The sequence below is a fragment of the Tachyglossus aculeatus genome, chromosome 3 (assembly GCF_015852505.1).
Source record: "Tachyglossus aculeatus isolate mTacAcu1 chromosome 3, mTacAcu1.pri, whole genome shotgun sequence".
NCBI lineage: Eukaryota > Metazoa > Chordata > Mammalia > Monotremata > Tachyglossidae > Tachyglossus > Tachyglossus aculeatus.
The window spans coordinates 99,235,090-99,257,967 of record NC_052068.1 but is presented as its reverse complement, the minus strand read 5'-3'; the positions used below and the strand labels follow the sequence as shown (position 1 = coordinate 99,257,967).

Below are 22,878 nucleotides of genomic sequence, written 5' to 3'. Positions count from 1 at the left end.
CTGTTACTATTATGAGCCATTCGCAGCCCTCCCCTCCAGATCCCTCTGGGAACATGTAAGACCACAGGCAGAGAGAATCCCCCGGAGCCGCAGATGGCCCAGTGTCCCGGGGGTTACAGTTGGGGAGGTTGATGGGAAGGGAGAGAGGCTGGCTCAAAGAGGGGCAGCATGACCCCCTGGGCACCTGTCTCAGCCCGGACAGTGCCCGGGGCCCTCGCCCTGCCCAACAGAAGTGGCAGCAATCGCCTGGCCTGGAGTGCCGAGCCAGGCCAGTCCCCAGGGTCCGGCGGAGCCCGGGGGGTGAACAGATGGCGAGGAGGCTACTGGGAGCGGAAGATGGGCTAACAGCATGCCAAGGCCTGGCACCAAAGCATCAACACCAGCCTGATTGAAATTGGGTCCCAAACGAAAACAGGCTCCAACTTGTGCTCCCCGCCTACCTCAGAGAGCATCCTTCCCAGAAATGGGCTTCGTCTCATGACCCCCAGCGTTCCTTGCAGTCGGGGTCCCGAACTGGTCACTCCACCTGCAGATGTCCCAGAAGCCAGGACTTCTGGCTCCCAGCTCACCCCAGCCCTCTGACCCCCGTAGTGGCTGCATGGGACCTGCTCTTTCAATGCTTCAGGCCCTGATGTCCGTTGTCCAGCGTGGACAGCATTGTCCAGGGCTACCTCTTGGGTGACTAAGCTAGGGGTCAAAGGTGCTAGTCGGTGTGTGGCAGCTGGGGCAGTAATGGGGAGAAGCCCTCGGAGAGGGGGTTGGGTTCATTGGCACTCCCCACACCCCCAGCCCCACAGCACTCATGCACATATCCTTACACTCTGCCATTTCCTCTCTGTCAATTTATTTTAATGTCTGTTTTCCCCTCCAAACTGTAGTTACTCTGAGTAGGGAATTGTGTCTATCAAGCGCTTTGTACAGTGCTCTCTGCGCCCAGTAAGCACCCAGAAAGTACTACTGACTGACACTGACTCTCACAAGGCCTCTTCAGGGCCTGCTCCCTTCTTTTGTTTTCACTAGGAGGAAGAGAGGCTACCCCAACCCTCCCTCACCAGAGGATGGAGCCCAACCGACACCCCAGCTGACCACTGATGGCTGAGGCCCCTAGGGGCCAGCAGAAAGGGATAGAAGATGCCGGGGGGGGGGGGGGGGGGGGGGGGGAGGGGCAGAACGGCCACCTCCCACCCACAAGTCGCATTTCTCTGTAGTGGCAGGAGCAGAAACAGTCCGTGAGACAGGATCTGGTCCTTGACCCCCAGCACCCCCTTTCCGAGGCCCCTTGCCCCCAGCATCCCCATTCCCAGTCCCCTCACTCCCAATACTCCCATCCCCAGCAACCCTGGTCCCAGCCCCCTCCTCCCCAGCCCCCTCACCCCATCCCCACACCTACAACCAACCAGTCCCCTGTCCTCATCCCCTGCCCCCCAGCACCCCAATCCCCTGCCCCTCCAGCTCCCTGGGGCCCCAGCCCCCACCTTCTCCTGCCCATCCACATAAAGAAGGGAATATACAGAAGTGTTAACATTGGTGTTGGCATGGGTCAACTGGAGCCTAAGCCCTCAGGTGGGCAGCGGTGATGGGCCGGGGGTACAGACACGGGGCCACCATTCCTGGCTTCCCAGAGTCGGCTCCCACCACCCCACCCTGGCCCTCTTCACGAAAGTCCAGGGACAGGATTGGAAACACCCGCAGCCAGGAGGATGAGGTCGGCGGGTCGGGTCTCTCGGCAATGGAATCCTTTTCCAGCCGAATGAATTTTTCATGGGACAAAATATGGGAAAGATATTCCATTTCCCAGGGAAGGGAGATTGCTGGAAGAATGTCTCTTTTCTCTTTTCCTTTCCTTTCTTCCTGTTTTTTTTTTCCTTCCAAGGATTGGATGCAATTGGGAAGAAATACAGATGTGCATTCGCCCCAAAATAATGGGAATTACAGGCCAGATCCCCGCCTGCTCAGTCTCCGGCCGGGAGACAGCACAGAAGAGCGATGTTCAGGTTGTGTCTGCCCAAGTAGTAGCCAGGAAATTCAGAGCGCAGCTTTCCCAACCCCGGCCCCCGACTCTGCTCCCCCTCCCCTTCCCCGACATCCCACATCCACCGGGCAGATCTCAGCACGGACGCTCAGCTGGACCCAGACCTCTTTCTCTTTGTCCACAAGTGCTGCGGTGAGTCGGCCGGGCCACCAACTTCCCCCTTCGCCAGTGCCTGGCCTGGACAGGCCTGAGAATGTTTCTCCCCATTTCACAGAGAAGAAAGACCGAGGCTCAGAGAGGGCTGATGCAGGCCTTGGGGTCCCACACTGGCGTGTGGCTTCCTCCTTGGCGACAACTGAGGGGTAGAGGGTAAACTTTGATCTATACCTTTTGGGCACTTGATATTCACCCAACCTTCAGCCCTATAGCACTTATGTACATATTCATCATTTATGCATTTATGCATTTATTTATTTTAACGCCTGTCTTCCCCTCTTAGACTGTGAGCTTTGTTGTTGTTGTTTTATGGTATTTGTTAAGTGCTTACTATGTACTAAGCGCTGGGGTAGATACAAGATTATCAAATGACGGGGAATATATCTGTTTATTGTTCTATTTGTACTCTCCCAGCTGCTTAGTACAATGCTCTACACATAGTAAGCGCCTAATAAATATGATTGAATGAATGAAGTTGGACACAGAACACGTTCCATACAGCATTCACCATCTTAATCCCCATTTTACAGATGAGGTAACTGAGACACCGAGAAGTTTGGCGAGGTGCCTGGGATCACACAGGAGAAAAGTGGCAGAGCAGATGTTAGAACCCTGGTCCTCTGACTCTCGAGCCTAGGCTCTTTCCACTACACTGTGCTGCTTCTTGCTGTAGGCAAAGAATGTGTCCACCTAGTCCTTTGTGTTGTATTTTCCCAAGTGCTTAGTACAGTGCTCTGCACACAGTAAGCACTCAATAAATACCATTGATTTATTAATTGATTGATTGATTGGAAAGGCCCTAGGGATGATATGTGGGCAGATGGACTGTTGGACCGCTGTAACACCATCTGTGGAAACCTCTACCCCAGCCCCCTTCCCACCCCACCCCCACATGTAAGTTCCTTGGGGGTAGGGACCTCGTACTCTCCCAAGCGCTTAGTCCATGCCCTGCATACGGTAAGCACTCAATGACTGCAATTGAGTGATTGGTTGGTGGCACTCACGTGCTGCCACTGGTCCAGGATGAGAGGCCGGTAGCGCAGAAAGAACTTCAGCGGGAAGGAGTCTGGGTCGGGCCAGGTTGAGGGGTTCTGCCACGTTACCTCCAACCGCCGAGGGTTGCTGGGCACTGGCTTGGCCACCACATTCTCAGGAGGATCTGGTTTCACTGTTGAGGAAACACATTGCTATCATGCCCTCCCTTGTGACTGTCATTGCTTCTGACAGCCACCCCCCATCAACCTTAGCCTCCCCTGCCATGGACAGCCCTACCATTGTCAGTACTACCATGGTCACCACTCCTAAGGTCAACCCTGCCATGCTCAGCACTGCCAGAGTCAGTCCTGTCATGGGCAGCCCCCACCAGGGTCACCCTAACCATGGTCACTGCAACCATTGTCGACACCACCCTGGTCAACCCCACCACCATGGTCAGCCCTGCCAGGGTCTCCACTTCCATGGCCAGCCCTCACCATGGTCACCACTGTCATGGCCAGCCCCACCATGGTCACCATTACCATAGTCAGCCCCACCCATCAGGGATACCTCATTCCACGTCACCATCATCCAGGGACTCAAACTCCCAAGGAGGGAAAAACTCAGAGGGGTTTGCCCGGGGTAGTCCAGGCAAAGAAGGTGTCTGTCTGCTGGCCCGTGTGCCCACAGCCTCCCTTCCTTCCCCTACTCTGAGTCTCCCCATTCCCTTCTGGAGACTCGTCCTGCCAGCTGACTGCTCACTGCACCTCTGCAGGACCCGGGCCCCTGGCCGGTGATGACCCATCACAAGGAGACTCTGCTCACCCTCTCACTGCTCTCCTATCCCCACCCTGCCCCTCCACCTGCCACAGGGAGACCCCAGAGAGCTGGGCTGGAAGCCAGGACACCTGGCTCATATTCTTGCTTCGGGATCCCTGCGGCTCAGCTTCCTCCTCTGCTGTCCGAAGCCTGCTCTGGGCGGTGAGGATGGACAGGAGGGGGTCGCTGGGGAGGGGGAGGCTGCTCCTGCCCCTTCCCTTACCAGTGCATTCCCACTAGCTGTAAGGGAAGGTTTGGGGGTGGAGGTGGGAATCATGGGGTCTTCACAGAGGGCTCACCGGTGACCCACCACAGAGGCAGGGGGATGGACAAGATGACCTCTGGGACTTGGGGAGTCGATGATTCTCAGAGGGCCGGGGCCAGAGAAAGGCAATGCAGTGGGTTATTTTGCAGAGAGAGTGCAGCTGGGGCTACTCCTCCTTCCCCTCCCCTTTCTCCTTCCCTCCCCGGGCGGCCCAGCCTCTTCCCACCCGGTTAATGGATTCCTTACGTCCTGGTGATGAATGAGGTGTCAGTGCAGGAGACACCATAGCGGCTGTGGCCGGCCAGCTGACCGGCAAGCAGGCAGGCAGGCAGGGTTGTCAGGAGAGAGAGCCAGAAGAGACCCAGGCTTGCTCCTCCCTGGCCCCCTCCTACCCCACAATCCCGCTCTTGGTCCCTGACAATCCCAGTACCACCCTTGGGGTCCTGCCGACCCCTAGGGCTCCCACCCTATCCGTCTCCCCACGGCCCCGGCACACACACCCAGCAAATGGAGGCCGTGTTTCCACCTGACCAGTCGGCTTGCCCCAGGGCAGCGGCCAGGCCTCATCCTCTGCCTGGCCCAGGATGCCCATGGCCCCATTATGGGCTGAGAAGGTGGGCTGGAGCCAGGGTCGGGGGGCAGTCCTCAGAGGGTTAGGGGTTTGGGGAGAGATACCCGATTTGTATCTCCCAAACTCAGAGATTCACCAGGCTGCAGGCACACTCTCCCACATACAAATGCCAACTTCCACCACCTCCGAACCTCTGCTGCCTCCCCTGGATCCCAGTCTGGGGTGGTGCCAAGGTTCCCTACTGTCTCCTGCCCTGGCCAGGCCCCCGGCCCTGTCCCACACCCTACCCCGATGCCCAGAGGCCCCCGTTCCAGGCTCCGGAAGAGAGGCCTTAGAGAAAGGGGTTGGGCTTTGGGGGCGGGAATCCCACCTATTGAGATAAAGAGATGCATCAGTCTCCTTCCCAGAACGGCTCAAACCACCTAATGTCAGGATCTGGAGCAGGGACAGAGGCCTCAGAGATGTCAAAGCTTGAGTCTCCTCCCCTCGCCTTGGCTCCAGGCTTAGCCAGGTTCTGCCCTGGCTTCTCGTCCCTCTGAGACACCCCTCACCTCCAATCTTTCTGAGCCTCCAACAGAGGGGGATTGAGGGGAGGGGTGGGAAGGGGCAGCAGGCGACACAGCTGGGTCTGCGTTAGGGCTGGGGACGGGCTGGGGTTGGACTGGAACTGGGTTGGACGGGGCTGAGCTGGGACTGGGACTGGGGCTGGAGCTGGATCTGGGGCCAGGCCTGGGTTGGAGCTCGGCCAGAGTTGGACCTACGACTGGTTTGGGGTTAGGCCAGGGCTGGGGCTGGGACAGGGCCTGGATGGGGCTGGGGTTGGGGCTGGGGTTGGGCTAGGGCTGGGACTGGGCTGGGGGAGGCTTCGGGAAGGGGGCGGCCCCCAATTGTCCGCTGGCGGCTTTGTCTTTTATCAGCCGGCAGCAGGCGAGGGGGCTGGTCGCCCGGTGCGGCCCTGAGCTGCTCCAGATGGCCAGGGATTTGGGTTTCTCTCCCACTGCCGCTGCTTTGAACGCTGGGGCCCGGTGGCCGGCAGAGCCGAGCGGCAGTTCAAAGGCCGCAAAGCGCGGGGCCGCGTAGGACTTGGGCTCTGGGGACGCAGCAGGGGGCGGAGAATGGGGGTGTGTGTGTGGGGGGGGGTGGCGGTCAGGGGCTGTGGTGCTGAACGAATGCAGATTGTGGCTTGGGGGCTGGCAGATCACAGTGGAGAAGCAGCCCTGGGAGGGACCTCGAGAAGTCAACGGGTCCAGCCCCCTGCCTGTGGGCAGGTGAACCACTCAGTTGTTCAGGGGCCGGAGGCAGAGTCCAAGCTAGCGGCCCGGCAGAGTCCTCAGGGAAGGGGGAGGAGGACAGGAAGACTCAGTTCTGTCCCTCATCCCCCCAGGGGCAGAGTATAAAGGAATGGGCTAAGTCTGCAGCAGGAGGGATGGAGGTCAGACAGCAGGAAGAACACTCCAGAAAGGCAGTTTGTTATTGTTGGGTAGGGACTGTCTCTATATGTTGCCAATTTGTACTTCCCAAGCGCTTAGTACAGTGCTCTGCACATAGTAAGCACTCAATAAATACGATTGATGATGAAGAGTTTTATCAAGGGGGTAGGTGTCCCTGGGCCTGGTGGCAGGGGGATGGCCTGGTTGGCTACCAAGAAGAGGATTTAGCTATCTGAAATTAGACAGCTCCTGCACCCTTCCCACCATCCAACCTCCTCTCGTGGAGGGGATCAGGGTGGCTAGAGGAAAAAGTGGGAGCTGGCAGATACAGGGCAGGGAGTTTAGGAGAATGGGAAGCCCTAGAGATTTAGGGTGTTGGGGGAGTTAGGGGAATAGGGGTGCAGGCTGCGGGGCAGGGCTAGGGTAATAGAAGAAGCTGGGGGGAGCAGGGCAAGAGGGGGTTGGGCCAGCAGAGATTCCTGCTGCATACTCCCTGGAAACTTGATGGTGGATGGGGACATGTCCGCCGGCATCAGCTCTGGTCACCTGAGGGTCCTGGCCCATCTTCATTCCCCACTTAGCTGCTGCGGAGTCCCACCACCCCTGCCACCTTGTCTACTCCTCCTCCTCTTCCTCCTCCTCCTGCCAGGAACTCTCTCTCTCCTTCAGCCAGCCGGCCAGCCGGGCTGTCCCCCACTCCCAGCCAGACGACCCCTCCCCCTTCCCCTTCCCCAAACCCCCCCCAACCCTGCCTCCCTCCCTCCCTCAGCCGGGCTCTCTCAGGGCTTCAGTCACACCACAAAAGGGGATGGAGTTGCTAACTCGAAAATCCCGGATGCTAATTTTCATGCTTTTTTTATGATTTGCACATGAGGGATTTACTGCCAAAATGCACAGAAATTCTCCCAGCAGGGCCCTCCTCCAGTGCCTCTGATTCCGCCCCCTCCTGCGGTGCTGCGGCTCCTCCCCAAAGTGCCCCCAACTCCAGCCCCACACCCTCAGTGCTCCTGGACCCTGCTTGGTCCGGTGGGGCAGGCCCAGTCCAGAAGAACCACCCCACCTCTGTGACCTCACCTTGCCCTCAGACCTGCCCGCTCGCCACTGCTGCCTCTTTCCCTCATCCCCTGGGCCCGGCCTCCGTCCTCCAGCCCACGTCCCTCAGCCCAGCATTCCCTGCCACCTCTGCAGATCCTGTCTGGGAAGCAGGGAGGCACTAGCTGGGCTGGGCCTGTCCACCTTCTCCCTCTTCTCCCTCTGGGCAGCCGGGCTCCTGCTCCCAGACAGAGTGCGGATGGCTTCGCCTCAGGTTGGATGTAAGTTCCAATGTGAAGGAGGAAGCGAATGGGAGGGGGAGAGAATCCAGAACCCACCCCCTGCTGCTCCCATCACTCCCGCCAAGAAACCAGGGCTGCAGTGAGGTGACAACAGGAGGACTGCCCCTCTCTCTAACCCTGGACCCTGGCTCAGAGCTAAGAGGGGGACTAGGGCAGAGGGGATTTCCCCATGCACAAGGGCAGAAGGCCCAAGTCCTAGGAGGTCAGCTGCCCCTCCCTGCTCCATCCCAGGCCCTCTGCCTCACCAGAGGATGAGGAGGAGGAGGAGGAGGTGGGACCCCTTGGCATCCCAGGGCAGATGTAGGGGAGGCAGGCCCCTCCCTCTCGGTCTGCCATGTGGGGTGAGGCCAACTGGAGATGAGGGGCAGCCCACACTCCTCAGGGGGTGGCAAATGCTGACCGCACTAGCTGGACTGAGCTCTTCAAGGCCCATGAGGCCAATGATGGTTCCAGCTGGGCCTGTGCTCAAACCTGCCCACCCCTCTGAGCAAGCACCAGTTTTCTGAGATCTCCAAGGAGATCCCTGTCAGTCCCAGACAAAGTGGTGTCAACCAGGAGTTGGGGAGAGGGGAGGTCACAGCAGGGCAAGGCAGGGCATGGCAGGGCATGGCAGGACATTGGTGGCTGCTAACAGTGCCCAGTTCAGCCTTAGTCTCAAATGACTTTCCCGCTTTCCCCATCAAACTGCCAATCCCCCTCTCCCTCAAGGGCAGCAACCTGCCCTCTTCCCTCTGCCCTCCCTTGCTCCCAGCCAGGGTTCCTGCCTATGGGAAACACCATGAGTGGGCTCCAGGACCCCACCTAGTCCCACAAGGAAACTCTGCCCATACCCCTTTTGGAGTGGGGGAAATCCATGTCCCAGTGAACCATTCTGGTCACTAAGACCCAAAACAAGTGGTCTCCTCCCTCGCCCCACCCCTTGTCCTTCTTAGACCCCAGGGAGTTACCTATTGTGACTTCATCGAAGGTGATGGTGGTGGCGTTGTGACCCAGGGCATTGGTGACAGTCACGGTGACTTTGTATTTGATGGTGGAGAAGAGGTGCATGAGGCGGATCTGGCATCGGTTCTTGGGCGTAGGAGCCTTTTCACAGCTCAGCGGCTGGAGGCCATGCCTGCCGAGAGCATAGAGCCGGTGGCGAGAGAGGTCGGCAGCAGAACCAGAGGCAGGGAGCCAGAGGCAGAGATGGAGAGGAAGACAGAGAGAGAGAGAGAGAGAGAGAGAGAGAGAGAGAGAGAGAGAGAGAATTGGAGGGGCAATGACAGAGAGAGGAACATGGGGGAGAGGGAGTGAGAGGGGAAGCCAGAGTAAGAGGGAAAGGCAGAGATGGAGAGAAACAGAGACAGAGAGGGAGAGGAAGAGGTGGAGAGATGGAGAGAAACAGAGAGGGCGTGGGGCAGAGACAGAGAGAAACAAACAGAAAGGAGCCAAAGAGGAGAGACAGAGAGAAACAGAGAGGATTCAGAGACAGGGAATCGGAGACAGAGAGGAAGAAGCAGAGCCAGAGGGAGCCAGAGACAGAGAGGGATTAGCAGAGACAGAGAGAAGAAAAGACAGAGAGACACAGATATAGAGAGAGTGAGGGCAGCAGAGACACGGCGGAAAGGGATCCAGAGACAGCGATAGAGAGGCAGAGACAAAGATAAACAGTGACAGAGAGGGAGACAGATATGGAGACATTGAGAGAAGCAGGCAGACACAGCACAGAAGGATCCAGAGACAGAGATAGAGAAGCAGAGACAGAGAGGGAGACCCAGAAATGGAGACAATGAGGGAGATGGAGAGACATAGGCAGGAGGGAGAGACGTAGAGGGGGACACAGAGACACAGAGGCAGAGGGAGAGTGTGAGTCCAAGGGGTCTCTATGAAAGTTCTCCCTCTTTCCTGGGTGCTGCTCCCCTTATGGGGCTCACACCTGGGTTAGGAGCAGGATTCAACAAGCAACTCAAAGATCCAGGAGAGAATCCCATTAGCCAGTTCGCTCCTCATTCCCTCCCACCATCCCCACCATCTGCCTCCATTGCTCGACCTGTGTGAATAATATTTTGGCCCCATGTCAGTAGAGCCACCTTTTTTAGGGATGAAAATTCTTCCTGAATCACATATAAAATCACAGTCATCTGACCACAGCTAAAACCAGCAAGATTATTATCACCACCAACATCATTACCATCCTCACCACCACCACCACCAGTGTAACCGCCATTGGCATCACCATAGTCTCCTGCAGCAGAGGGCCAGGAGCTGGGCAACTTGGGCAAGGGCAGAAGGCCTGGAGTCCCAGAGATGAAAGGGTGGGGCACGTGAGAGAGAACGGAGGCGGAAAGGCACTGTGAACGAGGGCCACGAGGAGACAAGGTTACAGCTAATTCTCCGTTGGGGAAGGGAAAGAGTCTGGATTTGACATTACAATAATGGTATGTAAATTGTGTTCAAAGCAATTTGAGAAAGAGCCTGGATTTGATTGAAGTCAGTAGCGCCATCAGTTTGAGCCTGCAGCTCTAGGGCAGTTCCACCACCATCAGCCCCCTCCCCCAACCCCTCCCAACTGCACCCAAGAAAGGGGCAGCCTCTGTGCCTAAGCAGATGGGCAGGGGTGGCAAAGGCGGGGGGGCTGGGGGAGGGGAGCTCCCTGCCCACTCCAAAGGCTGTGTACTTACAGGACAGTGACGTTGAAGACATTGGGGATGTAGGTGGGGCTGGGCAAATGCCAGCCACAGTAGAATCCCTTGGGGTACGTGTTGGAGCGGCAGGTCAGGATGGGTTCCTTGGGTGGTGCTGCCAGGGGAGAAGAGGAAGGGTTGTTAGGATGGGAATAGCCGGGGCACTTCCCCACTCCAGGACCCTGAAGGCCTGACTCTGGGGAGCTCCTACCTCAACCAAGGGTGAGCACGGTGTTTACAGCAAGCTGGCATCTAGGGGTGTGTGTTTGCTTTGTGTATGTATGTGGGTGGGGTTACGTGCATGTGTGTGTTTGTGGGTGGAGGCGACGGAGCTCCCATGTGGTCTGTGGGTAGCTCTGCCACTCCGTGCACCTTGGTAGTCCCAGATCTCTTCCACCCTCTCTGGGGACACTGGACATAGGTGAGTGGCCAGCTGAGACCCCTGCAGGAACCCCCACCCAGCCCCTACCCTTTCCACCCCTGCCCTCCCCAAGGATGCCAGCGTGCAGGCCCGGTCAAGCAGAGCTCCAGGCTACAAGGCTGCTCTTCACCTGAGTTTTGTCTGCACACCAGGGGGCAGAGGTGGCAGCTGGGATTCAGGGGGACAGTGGGATGGAAGTGGGGGCAGCTCTAGGGTGGAAAGGGGGGTCTGCACTCTAGCCAGGTGGTCCCCAGAATCTGGGGATCCTCACCACCAGGCGGGTGGTAGCTGAGTGCACCATCTCCCAGGAAGCTCCCAGCCCCAGCTCCAAGCTGCCCCGTCCTCCTCCAAACCCAGAGCAAAGCAGAGGCAGAGAGGAAGGGCCCACACCATTTTTCTGTTCCCCAAGGCCTCTCTCTCATTCTGGGGGCCCAGAGAGATGGGAGGAGGACTGGCAACCAGTATGACCCCACTTTTCCTGGAGCTGTTGATCTGATCAAGAGCCCAGATCATGGTGGAGTTAGGTTGGGCAACGTCTCCCGGGCTCCGGCAGCAGAAGGGTCAGTAGGAGCTGGCTGGGCAGGACTGCAGTAGGGCATGGAAGCAGGGATGCAGCGTGGCAGGAATGCAGTGGGGCAGGGAGGTAGGAGTACAGTAGGGCAAGGAAGCAGGAATGCAGAAAGAGAGGTGGCAGGATCCTCCACCCTCCTGGCCCGAGCCAATAGGGAAGGGCAAGGGCAAGGGCAGGTGTTGTCAACTCCCCTTGCCCCCTTGCCCTGGCCTATCCCCCTCCTAACATCCTTCAACTCCCTGGCCTTCCCTGCCTGAGTTTCCATGTGCTCACCCCTCCGCCACCGAGCTTTTGTGGGAATCCCACCTTGCTGCCGAGCTCCCAAGGGTGCCCTCCCGCTGTCATCCCTTCTCCCCTGGGCCTCACCCACCTAGCTGTTCAGCCATAAATCTAGGCGGCCACAAGGTGGCAGCAGCTGATAGTGTCCCGGTCACTCCCCCAGAGGCCCCCGGGACTGGAGCCGTCCCCAGGGAGGGCAATAATAATTACGGTATTTGTTAAGTGCTTACTATGTGCCAGGCACTGTTCTGCGGATACAAGCACAGTGCCTTGTCCTACATGGGGCTCACAGTCTCAATCCCCATTTTACAGATGAGGTAACGGAGGCACAGAGGAGTTAAGTGACTTGCCCAAGGTCACACAGCAGACAAGAGGCAAGAGCAGGGAAGGAGCAGGTTGGGGGTGGGGGGTGGGGGTGGAACGGCCCAGCTCCGAGAGACAGGAACAATGGTCCGGCACAGTCTCTTTCGGGGGTTCTCAGCCCTAGCCAACCAGGCCCTCTCTTCTCTGCCCTTTCCTGGCTAGGGGTAATAATGATGGCACTTGTTAAGTGCTTACTACATGCAAAGCACTGTTCTAAGTGCTGGGGGAGATACAAGGTGATCAGGTTGTCCCACGTGGGGCTCACAATCTTAACCCCCATTCTACAGATGAGGTAACTGAGGCTCAGAGAAGTTAAATGACTTGCCAAAGGTCACACAGCAGACATGTGGCAGAGCCGGGATTAGACCCCATGACCTCTGACTCTCAAGCCTGTACTCTTTCCACTGAGCCACGCTGCAGGTAGACTGGACCAGCAGCCGGGTTGGAACGGGAAGCATGAGAACACGAACAGAGCAGAGTCATCCTGGCTAGAGATAGACAGGGTGACCTCTGAAAGACCCAGGCCAGCCCCAGAAACTAAGCAAATTCCTGATCTGATGCCCATCCTGGAGTTGTCACGCAGAGCTCATTGTGGGCAGGGAATGTATCTTTTTATTGTGTAATGTACTTTCCAAAGTGCTTAATGGAAGGAAGGGAGGAAGGAAGGAAGGAAGGAAGGAAGGAAGGAAGGAAGGAAGGAAGGAAGGAAGGAAGGAAGGAAGGAAAGAAGGAATTAGCAGCCAGTTTTGGCCAAATGGGTGAAGACAAGTAGGTAGTGGGGCAGGGAGGCAGAGGGGCCCTCTAGTTGTAGGTGTGGGCATGACTGCAGGGGTAGGATGCCCCCTCACCCGGTGGAGGGGCCCCTCAGCTCTCTTTCCACCAGTATAGCCAGTATAGACAGACCACTGGGTCAGAGGTCCAAGAGGTCATCTGTGAGGGGAATGACAAGGAGCGGAGGGTGGAGAGACAGAAGGGCTTGAATCCCAGAGTCAGGAAGGTGCCAGAGAGGTCATCTATTCCAGCCCCCGACCTCCAGGCCGGGCATCGCCCACTCATCGGGGACTGACAGCAGGTGCGCACCTGTTCTTTCCTGAATGAGACCTCCCCAGCCTCCGACTCTCACTGCCCAACAGCCAGGAAGTTCTTCCTCATGTCCAACTGAAATCCCTCGTGCCTTAACTTCAGCACACTTCCCCTGGTTTGGGTTCTCAGCAGGCAGAGACAGCAGCTGGCCAGCCCCCAACTAAGGTCATCCTTCCCTCTCTGGGTCCCTGTGGGAAGTGCAGGAATCCAAAATGGACATAGGACTCTAATGAAGAGCAGTGGGGAGTGGAGGGGTGACTTCCTGATTTCCCACCATTTCCCACCCACAACTGTTTCGTGGGGGTCTTCACTCCTCACAACTGCATTGCTGACTCGGGTCACCCGAGGTCCGCTGTGCGCCTCCTGAGTGCACTCCCACTCCTCTTCCCCAACTCTCACCAGAATCCCTCCTGTGCACTGCAAGCCACCCTCACCTTGGGTCATGTGCGGATACTGGGCTGGGGGCCGGGTGGGGGCCACGGTGGAGACCAGGTTGGAGGCATGGGTGGGCGTCCGGTGGAGTGGAGGCTGGGTGGAGGCTGGGATGGAGACCATGGTGGGGGCTGGGTGGGGAGTGGGGCCGGGCCGGGGCTGGCTCCTTCCTGGGCTATGTGGTGCCGTGGGGCTCTAGCTGAGGCTGATTTATCCGTCGTCCCCGGGAAGTCCACCCTGAGCGTGGAAGAAATTGGAAGCAGCACAGCCCAGCACCACCAGCTCCTCTGGAAGATGGTTTCCATTTGGCAGGCCCCGGCAGCGGCCTTTGCAAGGTGTTTTAATAAAACCTAAATTGTTTTAACTCTCCTGCTTTGAAATTTCTCTTCCGCAGCTGCGGGGAGAAGCAAACATCCTATTTTCTTGTTTGCCGGTGGCAATACCCCCTGGAGGGAACATTCAAAAATGGTTGGAGGCCCTAGGGATCCTGCTGGGATCCTGCTGTCTCACCCCCGCCTAAGTCCCCAGCCCCTTCATCTCGCTCTCTGGTTCCATCCACTCAGGGGGAGTTTGATTCTCCCCTTGTCCAGCCTCTGCTCCGGCAGGAAAGGGCCAGAAACTGGGGAGGCCTCTCCTGGCTCGAGTCCCCGGGGAACCTGGGGTTGGGCAGAAGCTTCAGCAGCAGAGAAGACACACACCCACACCCACACCCAACCACCCACACCCACCCACACACACTCCCACCTCCAGCTGCCTGGCAGAAATCAGGCAGCAGGCTCCCTCCTGTCTAGCTCTCTAATAACAACAACAATATTATTGTCATTGTGGCATTTGTGAGCCCGTTGTTGGGTAGGGATTGTCTCTATCTGTTGCTGAATTGCACTTTCCAAGAACTTAGTACAGTGCTCTGCACACAGTAAGAACTCAATAAATATGAATGAATGAATGAAAGAATTTTTAGGCGCTCACTATGTGCCAAACACTGTGCTAAATGCTGGGGTAGATGCAATACTATCAGATGGCACACAGTCCCTGCCCCTCACGGGGCTCACAGTCTAAGGAGGAAAGCAAACAGGAATTCATTCTTTCAATCGTATTTATTGAGTGCTTACTGTGCACAGAGCACTGTACTAAGCACTTGGGAGAGTGCAACATAACAATGAATAGACACATTCCCTGCCCAAAACGAATTTACAGACTAGAGGTACTTAATCCCCATTTTAAAGATATCAGGCACAGATAAATTCATTCATTCATTCATTCAATCGTATTTATTGAGCTTTACTGTGCGCAGAGCACTGCACTAAGTGCTTGGAAAGTACAGTTCAGCAATAAATGAAGTGACTTGCCCAAGGTCACCCAACAGGCAGAATTTGGAGCTGTGATTAGAATGCAAGTCTCCGATCAATGGATCAGTGGTTTGCATTGAGCACTTACTATGTGCAGAACACTGTACTAAGTGCTTGGAAGAGAACAGTACAATTGAGTTGGCAGACACAATCCCTGCCCACCAGGAGCTTGCAGTCTATGACTTCCAGGCCTGTTCTCTTTCCATTAAGTGACTTCACTGGGATTCGGAGAGAGCAAGCCTTTGAGTCAGGAGAGCTGGGGGGCTGGGGGACTGGGGATGGGGCCCTAAGAGGGAGGGGCATTACAGGCCAGTGGGAAGACAAGCAGACCTGCTGAGCCTCCACCGTTACCTATAAAACCATGCTGGCACACCCCGGAACTCAGATTTCTCTGCCCATTTTACATAGGAGGAAACAGAGGCTCAGAAAAGGCCAGTGACCAGTCCAAGGTCACTCAGTGAGTCAGGGAGGAGCAGGGGACAGAGTCCAAGAACATCAGCTGAGAAGCAGCATGGCTCAGGGAAAAAAGCACAGGCTTTGGAGTCATAGGTCATGGGTTCAAATCCTTGTTCTGCCAATTGTCAGCTGTATGACTTTGGGCAAGTCACTTAACTTCTCTGTGCCTCAGTTACCTCATCTGTAAAATGGGGATTATGACTGTGAGCCCCCCGTGGGACAACCTGATCACCTTATAACCTCCCCAGTGCTTAGAACAATGCATTGCACATAGTAAGCACTTAATAAATGCCATCATTATTATTATTATTATCAGTTCCCTACCCTCACCCTACCCCTATAGGTGACTGTTGCCTCCTTCCTACCCCCCAGGTTGACAAAAGGGCGATGACCTTCATCTCCCCATGTCCAGGCTGGATGGCCGAGTCTGGGAGAGACCCTCCCCTGCCTGGGATGGGAAAGGATCCCACTCCGCTCCCAACCTGACGAGGGGCCTGGCACAGGTCACTTACCCTTCTTCTTGGGATTGCTTTTGTAATTTATTTATTTTATCTGTAATTTATTTATTTATCATATGAATGTCTGTCTTCCCCTCTAGACTATAAGCTCATTGTGGGCAGGCAACATGTCTACCAACTCTTCTATATTTTTCTCTTCCAAGTGTTTAGTACAGTACTCTGTACTTTAAATTGATTGATTATTTCCTCTCTGTACAAGGGGCAATGGGTCTTGACTGTTCCCAAATGCCATGGGGTGGGGGGAAGCCCTGGGAGGTCACAGATAGGGATATGCTTTGGGGAAGGGGGCCTATCTGGCCTCTATGCAGGGGGCTAGGGGAGATAACTGGTGAAGCTCAGGGGTGCACTGGGGGATTGGATGTGCAAGCTTGGGGGATGCCTGTCCATCTCAACCATCCAGTGCCTGGCCTGATGTCTGCAGGGGACAGCCCAGCCCTCTTGGGCACAGTATGGGAAGAAAGGAGGCCGGGAGGTAACTGCAGTGCATGAGGATATGCAGGGGGCAGGGTGGGAGGGCCAGGGGAGGAGGGGAGGCAGCGGGGGGTGGGCTGGGGAGGAAGGAGAAGGCCTTAATGGTGCTGCTGGATTAGGGCCAGCCTCCCAGATGCGGCACAGTGACGGGGAGAAGGAAGCGAGAGGAAGCCGGGAGAAACAAAGCCAGGCAGCTTGGGAAAACCAAGGACTTGTCATCCCCTCCTGTCTGACTGGCAATCCAGCAGGCCCTTTGCACCCATCCGATGTCTTCTGGCACCCGGCTTTGGCATGGAGGGGAGGGAAGCAGGACCGGGATGGGATGGGACCCTGGGATGGGGTGCTTCCATTCTGGGGTCCTGAGGTACTCAAGGTAAAAGATGGAGAGACGAGACGTGCCCAGCTCTCCTGGGTGGCCCCTCCAGTCATCCTACCCACCTCACTGCCCACTGCCCACTGGAACACCACACCCACACTCCTTCCCCACTCCACTTAGCTCCCTAGATCCCCTGCTCTGCCCTGTCTTGAGTGTCTCCAACTCCACCCCCTCCCCTTCCCTTCATTATTACCTCAGCTCAACACCACCTTCTCCAAGAAGTCTTTTAGCCCTCTCTGACTCCCTCCCACTCACTGTCCTCCCCTCAGGTGGCCAAATAGCTCCAGACATGATCTCGCTCCCCTCCGAGGTGACCCCGGTCCCCTAGTTTCCCTGTTCCCCTCCCTCGTGTTCCCACTCGCCTCCCTCGAATCCCCACTCCCCTCCCTCGTGACTTCGCTCCTCCCTCATGACCCTGCTCCTTTCCTTGTTGACCCGTCTTCCCTCCCTCATGACCCCACTCGCCTCCCTCCATTCCCTCCCTGTGATGCCTGCGCCCGCCCAACCATGAGTGCAAGGACTGTCCCTGTGTCTGTCTGTCCTGACACGCTTGCAGTCTGATAGATCCCTGAGAGCAGGACCCCTGATTGCCTTCTGTCAGGAAGCTTGGACTCCTGTCACGATCGGTGGCATGGAGCACATCCTAAGGCTGCAACTCAGGAAGAGTTCCTCATCCACTAGAGATGTTGAAGAATGGCCTGAATAAGACTCCTGAAAGAAACCGGGCTGTGGGCAAGGCAGAGGCGGATAAAAATGGAAACCACCTCCTCACATGCCTTCCAGAGCATGGCTCAGGCCCGTCTCTGGCTCTGCCAATGGAGGATGGGGGGACACAGATTGGCCTCCCGAGAGACCAGGGGGTAGGCTTATGCCCCATTTCCAGAGGGGTTAACCAAAGCATAGAGAAGGGAGGCGGGAGAACCCTCATCCCCACCCCACCCCTGCCCAGTTGACTTATTTAATTGTGTATTCAATTACTTAAATTACTCTGTTCATAAAACACTTGCTCATAAATAATGCCTCCCCCATTAAAGCGGAAGCTCTTGGTAGGCAGGGGACGGGCCACTTGCTAGTTTTGTGTGTCCCAAGCATTTAGAACAGTACATTTCACCCAACGAGTGCTTAATAAATGGCTTTGCCGCTAACTCAGGGTTGCCCAGGTAGGGAACCCAGAACTGGAATAAAAGGTGCCAGACTTTCCCAGGCCTGAACACGGGAACCTAGGGCCAATCTCTCATCCCTGCCATTGGGGACGAGATCAGGGTGGCCGAGTTCTCTGGAGGCCAGGCCATCAGATTGAGTACCTGGTTCCCTACTCCAGGCCCACCCTACACCCTCCTTTCTATAGATTCTCTTTCACCCTTATCCTCAGACCAGACTCCTGAGGTTACTGGGGGGCCCCCTCCCTAACCCAAGGCCATTCCTTCCATTCCCCTGCCTCTGGGTGATGCACTTACCCCTCTCTTGCCCTCTTACATGGACCTTTCCCAGACTGGGCCTGCAGTCTTCCCCAAGCAAGTCCACTATGCCGTATGCACGTCAGAGTGTTTGGGGCCAGGTGGATAGGGCCGGCAGTTGAGAAGGCAGGTGCTGGGTGCTGGGTTGAGACACTGGATAAGAACAGCTCTCCAGGTCCTGGGGAGTGATGGACAGCTGGACCTGGCTGGCGGTCACCTCAAATGAGGATGGTACCTGGGGTGCCAGCGTTGCCCTGAGAACTCCTGGTCTCCTCCCCTCTCCCTACACCCATGGGTCCATCCCCCTGAGGCAGCTGAAGCATTTCAGACAAGCTGCCCCTTCCTGGGCCTGGCCAGCTCCAACAAGATACTTTGCACCCCCATATGGGATGTCAGAACCATTCTAGGTTGGGGGGTATTTGGGGAGATTTTTTTTCGTCTGTTCATTTCTCATCACTCACTCAAACCCTTGCTGCTGTCCACACCCGCTCTTCCTCCTTCCTGCTCTCCTCTCTCCCTCCTTCCTGCTCCCCTCCCTCTCTTTCCCTCTCCCCTCCTCATCTTTCCTTCCCCTGCCTTCTGCCCCTCTCCCACTCCTCTCTCTTTTGCTTTCCTCTCTCCCTCTTCCCTCCTTCCCACTCCCCTCCTGCTCCCCTAACTTTCCCCTCTCCCCCTCTACTTTCTGCTCCCTTCTTTCCCTCTCCCCTCCCTCCCACCCACTAATGCCCTCTCCCTTCCCTTCTGTTCCGTTCTTCCCCTCCCCTCCTTTCTGCTCCCCTCTGTCCTTCTCCCTTCCCTCTCTCCCCTAGCCTTTACTCTCCTCTCCCCTCCTCCCACCCCCATCTCTCTCTCCCTTCCCTCCTGCTCTCCCCTCTCCCTCCCCCTTCCTCTCTATTCCCCCTTCCTCTCCCCTCCCTCCTGCAGCCCCTCCCCTCCCTCTCACTCCTCCTCTCTCTCTCCCCTCCCTCCCACTCCCTCTCTCTCTCTTCCTCTCCGTTTCCTCCCGCTTCCCCTCTCTCCTCTCCTTTTCTGTGGGTCGCAGGCAGCATTGAGCAGTGGCCAGCTGGGCTGGGAGCTCATTTCACATTCCTTCAGCGTCGACTATTTTTACTTTCTGAAATTCCGGCATGTTTTGGGGCCTTGCCCCTTTCTCTGACCCTCGTCAGGATTTAGGATCCGATAATGCAGGGTCCTCTCTCTCTATATATCCCGGGTTCTCCTCATCTGGAGCTCCTCTAGGCTGGCTCTCTACCAATTCACTGGACACCCAGAGCTTTGCAGGGAGAGAGGCACCAGGAGGTCAGCTGCTCCAGCTCCTCACCTTTAGGCAGTTGAACGGCTATAACCCTATAGTACAAATGTGGTCTGATTTTTCGTCAAAGCTTTCTAGTTGCTCATTTGCCTGTTCGAAGATCCTATGCTGTGACATGCCGATTCAGACAAATGGTTCGTTGGCATTGGAATTCTGCCTCTGACAGGATGCCACCCATGACAGGAATTTGTCCCTGACAGGATTCCGTCTCTGATGGGCCTCTGTCTCTAACAGGATTCTGTCTCTGATGGGATTCCATCTCTGACAAGATTCCATCACTGACAGGATTCTTTCTCTGATGGGATTCCGTCTCTGATGAGATTCTGTCTCTGACAGGATCCTGTCTCTGAAGGTGACCTTCGGTCTCTGACAGGATTCTGTCTTTCGGGGTGGCAGTCCCTCTCTGGCAGGATTCTGTTCCTGGCGGTGGCATTCCATCTCTGACACGATTCTGCCTCTGACATGATTTTACCTCTGATGGTACCATTCCGATTCTGATAGGATCTTTTCTCTGGCAGGGGCAGTCCATCTCTGGAAGGGTTCTATCTCTGATGGGATTTTGTCTCTGGCAGTAGCATTTCATCAGTGGCAGGATTTTGTCTCGGGCAGTGGCATTCCATCTCTGACAGGGTTCTACCTCTGACTGTGTTTTATCCTTGGTGGTGGCATACCATCTCTGAGAAGATCCGGTCTTAAGGGGTGGCATTCTGTCTCTGGCAGGATTCTGTTTCTGAAAGGATTTTGCCTCTGGCCATGGCGTTCCATCTCTGACAGAATTCTGTCTCTGGCAGTGACATTCCATTTTGGACAGAATTCTGTCTCTGATGGGATTTTGCCTCTGGCAGTGGCATTTCATCTCTGACAGGAATTTGTCTCTGGTGGTGACATTCTGTGTTTGACAGGATTCCATCTTTGACAGGATTTCATCTCTGACAGGATCTTTCCTCTGGCAGTGGCATGCCATCTCTAACAGTGTTCTGTCTCTGATAAGGTTTTGTCTCTGGCAGGGGCATGTCATCTCTGACAGGATTCTGTCTCTGACAGAGTTTTGTCTCTGGCAGTGGCATTCCATCTCTGACAGGTTTTTGTCTCTGGCGGTGGCATTCCATCTCTGGTAGGATTCCCTTTTGGACAGGATTCCGTCTCTGACAGGCTGATGTCTTTGGCAGTGGCATGCCATCTCTGAGAGGGCGCTGTCTCTGACAAGGTTATGTCTTTGGCAGGGGAATTCCATCTCTGACAGGATTCCGTCTCTGGCAGGGTTTTGTCTCTCATAGCAGCATTCCATCTCTGGAAGAATTCTGCCTCTGAGAGAGCTTTGTCTCTGGTGAGGGCATTGAATCTCTGACAGGGTTCTGTCTCTGACAGGATTTTGCCTCTGACAGTGGTATTCCATCTCTGGCAGGATTTTGACTCTGCTGGTGGCATTCCGTGTCTGACAGGATTCCGTTTCTGACATGTCTCCATCTCTAACAGGATTTTGTCTCTGGCAGTGGTATTCTGTTTCTGTCAGAATTCTGTCTCTGACAAGATTTTGTCTCTGGTGGTGGCATTCTGTCTCTGACAGGGCTCTGTCTCTGCCAGGGTTTTGTCTCTGGTGGTGGCACTCCGTTTCTGACAGGATTCCCTCTGTAAAAGGATTTCGTCTCTGGCGGTGGCACTCCGTCTCTGATAGGATTCTGTCTCTAACAAGATTTTGTTTCTTGTGGTGGCACTCCATCTCTGACAGAATTCCGTCTCTAACAAGATTTTGTTTCTGGTGGTGACATGCCACCTATGACAGGGTGCTGTCTCTGACTGGGTTTAGTCTCCGGTGGTGGCACTGCATTTCTAATGGGATCCCATCTCTGGCAGTGGCATTGTGTCTCTGACAGAATTCCATCTCTGAGAGGATTCCATCTCTGAAGGGGTTTGTCTCTGGCGGTGGCATTCTATCTTTGACAAGATTCTATTTCTGACAGGGTTTTGTCTCTGGCGGGGCCATTCTGTCTCTGACAGGATTCTGTCTCTGATGGGGTTTTGTCTCTGGTGGTGCATCTGTCTCTGACATGATTCTATCTCTAACATGATTCTATCTCTGAAAGGGTTTTGTCTCTGGCGGGGTCATTCAGTCTCTGACATGATTCTGTCTCTGACAGGATTTTGTCTCTGGCAGTGACATTCTATCTCTAACAAGGTTCTGACTCTGACAGGGTTTTGTCTCTGGCAGTGGCATTCCATCTCTGACAGGATTCCGTCTCCGGCTGTGACTGTGTGTTATGACGCTTCTGCTCTTTAAGCCCTTTCTCTCTCTCTCTCTCTCTCTCTCTCTTTCTCTCTCTCTCTCTGGGTCTCTCTGCTATAAGGCTTTCCTTCACCTCGCCCCCTCCTACCTCACCTCCCTTCTCTCCTTCTACAGCCCAGCCCTCACCCTCTGCTCCTCTGCTGCTAACCTCCTCACTGTACCTTGTTCTCACCTGTCCCGCCATTGACCCCCGGCCCACATCCTCTCCCTGGCCTGGAATGCCTTCCCTCCGCACATCCGCCAAGTTAGCTCTCTTCCTCCCTTCAAAGCCCTACGGAGAGCTCACCTCCTCCAGGAGGCCTTCCTGGACTGAGCCTCCTTTTTCCTCTCCTCCTCCCCATCCCCCCCCGCACTACCTCCTTCCCCTCCCCACAGCACCTGTATATATGTTAGTTTAGATTTATTACTTAATTTATTTTACTTGCACATATTTGTTATTCTATTTATTTTGTTAATGATGTGCATCTAGCTTTATTTCTATTTATTCTGATGACCTGACACCTGTCCACATGTTTTGTTTTGTTGTCTGTTTCCCCCTTTTAGACTGTGAGCCCGTTGTTGGGTAGGGACCGTCTCTATATGTTGCCAACTTGTACTTCCCAAGCGCTTAGTACAGTGCTCTGCACACAGTAATTCCTCACTAAATACGATTGAATGAATGAATGAATGAATGGGTCTTTGGAGTGCACAGAAATCAACTGACTGAACTCCCACGCCCTAGGAAAGGATCTGCTGCCCCAGATTCTCTCCATACATGGCCTTTCCTGCCTCAGTTTCCTAACGGTGGTTGTACCTTCCTGCCCTCACTGACGCCACCCACAGTCATGGGAGTCCTGACCTTTTACTGTGCATCTTTGGGCAAATCCCTGACCCTCTTTGGTTAGGAGACCCTTGACCATCTCTATCCCCTGCCCACCACGCCGTCCACACCCTGTGGCAGGGGGGTGACCCACCTCCTGGGTTTGGAGGCCCAAGAGCCAAGCAGCCCCAGCTCCTCCTACATTTCATGCCACCTCTTCCCTGGTCTTGCCTTTCTGGGCTCAAACCCTAAGCTTCTATCTGCAGCCTACAGAGAACGGCGGGGAGGGGATGGCAGGGGTGGGTCACGTGCACTGCACAGATACACACATACACACACATGGACACACAAATAGTTAAACACAGACACACAAGGACAGACCCACACTATCGGTGGTATTTACCAAGTTCCACTCTAGGTACTTGGAAGAGTGTAATAAAGGAACAGAAGCACGTTGCGTAG

The 22,878-nt window shown here is 55.6% G+C and overlaps 2 protein-coding genes across 7 annotated transcripts in view; both read right to left on the bottom strand.

The window, feature by feature from the left end:
- CNTFR (ciliary neurotrophic factor receptor) overlaps positions 1-22,878 on the bottom strand; it is a 205,154-nt gene that overhangs the window by 24,087 nt on the left and 158,189 nt on the right. For all 6 annotated transcript variants that reach the window (XM_038744404.1, XM_038744401.1, XM_038744405.1 and 3 more), the window contains 3 exons: positions 10,243-10,360; positions 8,530-8,696; positions 3,193-3,356 (listed from right to left, as the gene is read on the bottom strand). In XM_038744404.1, the coding sequence (XP_038600332.1) occupies positions 3,193-3,356; positions 8,530-8,696; positions 10,243-10,360 (449 nt within the window). The remainder of the gene's footprint in view (positions 1-3,192; positions 3,357-8,529; positions 8,697-10,242; positions 10,361-22,878) is intronic.
- LOC119925888 (uro-adherence factor A-like) lies at positions 18,065-21,188 on the bottom strand. The gene is made up of 2 exons (XM_038744400.1): positions 19,343-21,188; positions 18,065-18,199 (listed from the first exon to the last, which is right to left on the bottom strand). Exon 1 carries the CDS (start codon positions 21,051-21,053, stop codon positions 19,437-19,439), a length of 1,617 nt encoding a protein of 538 aa, XP_038600328.1. The 5' UTR covers positions 21,054-21,188; the 3' UTR covers positions 18,065-18,199; positions 19,343-19,436.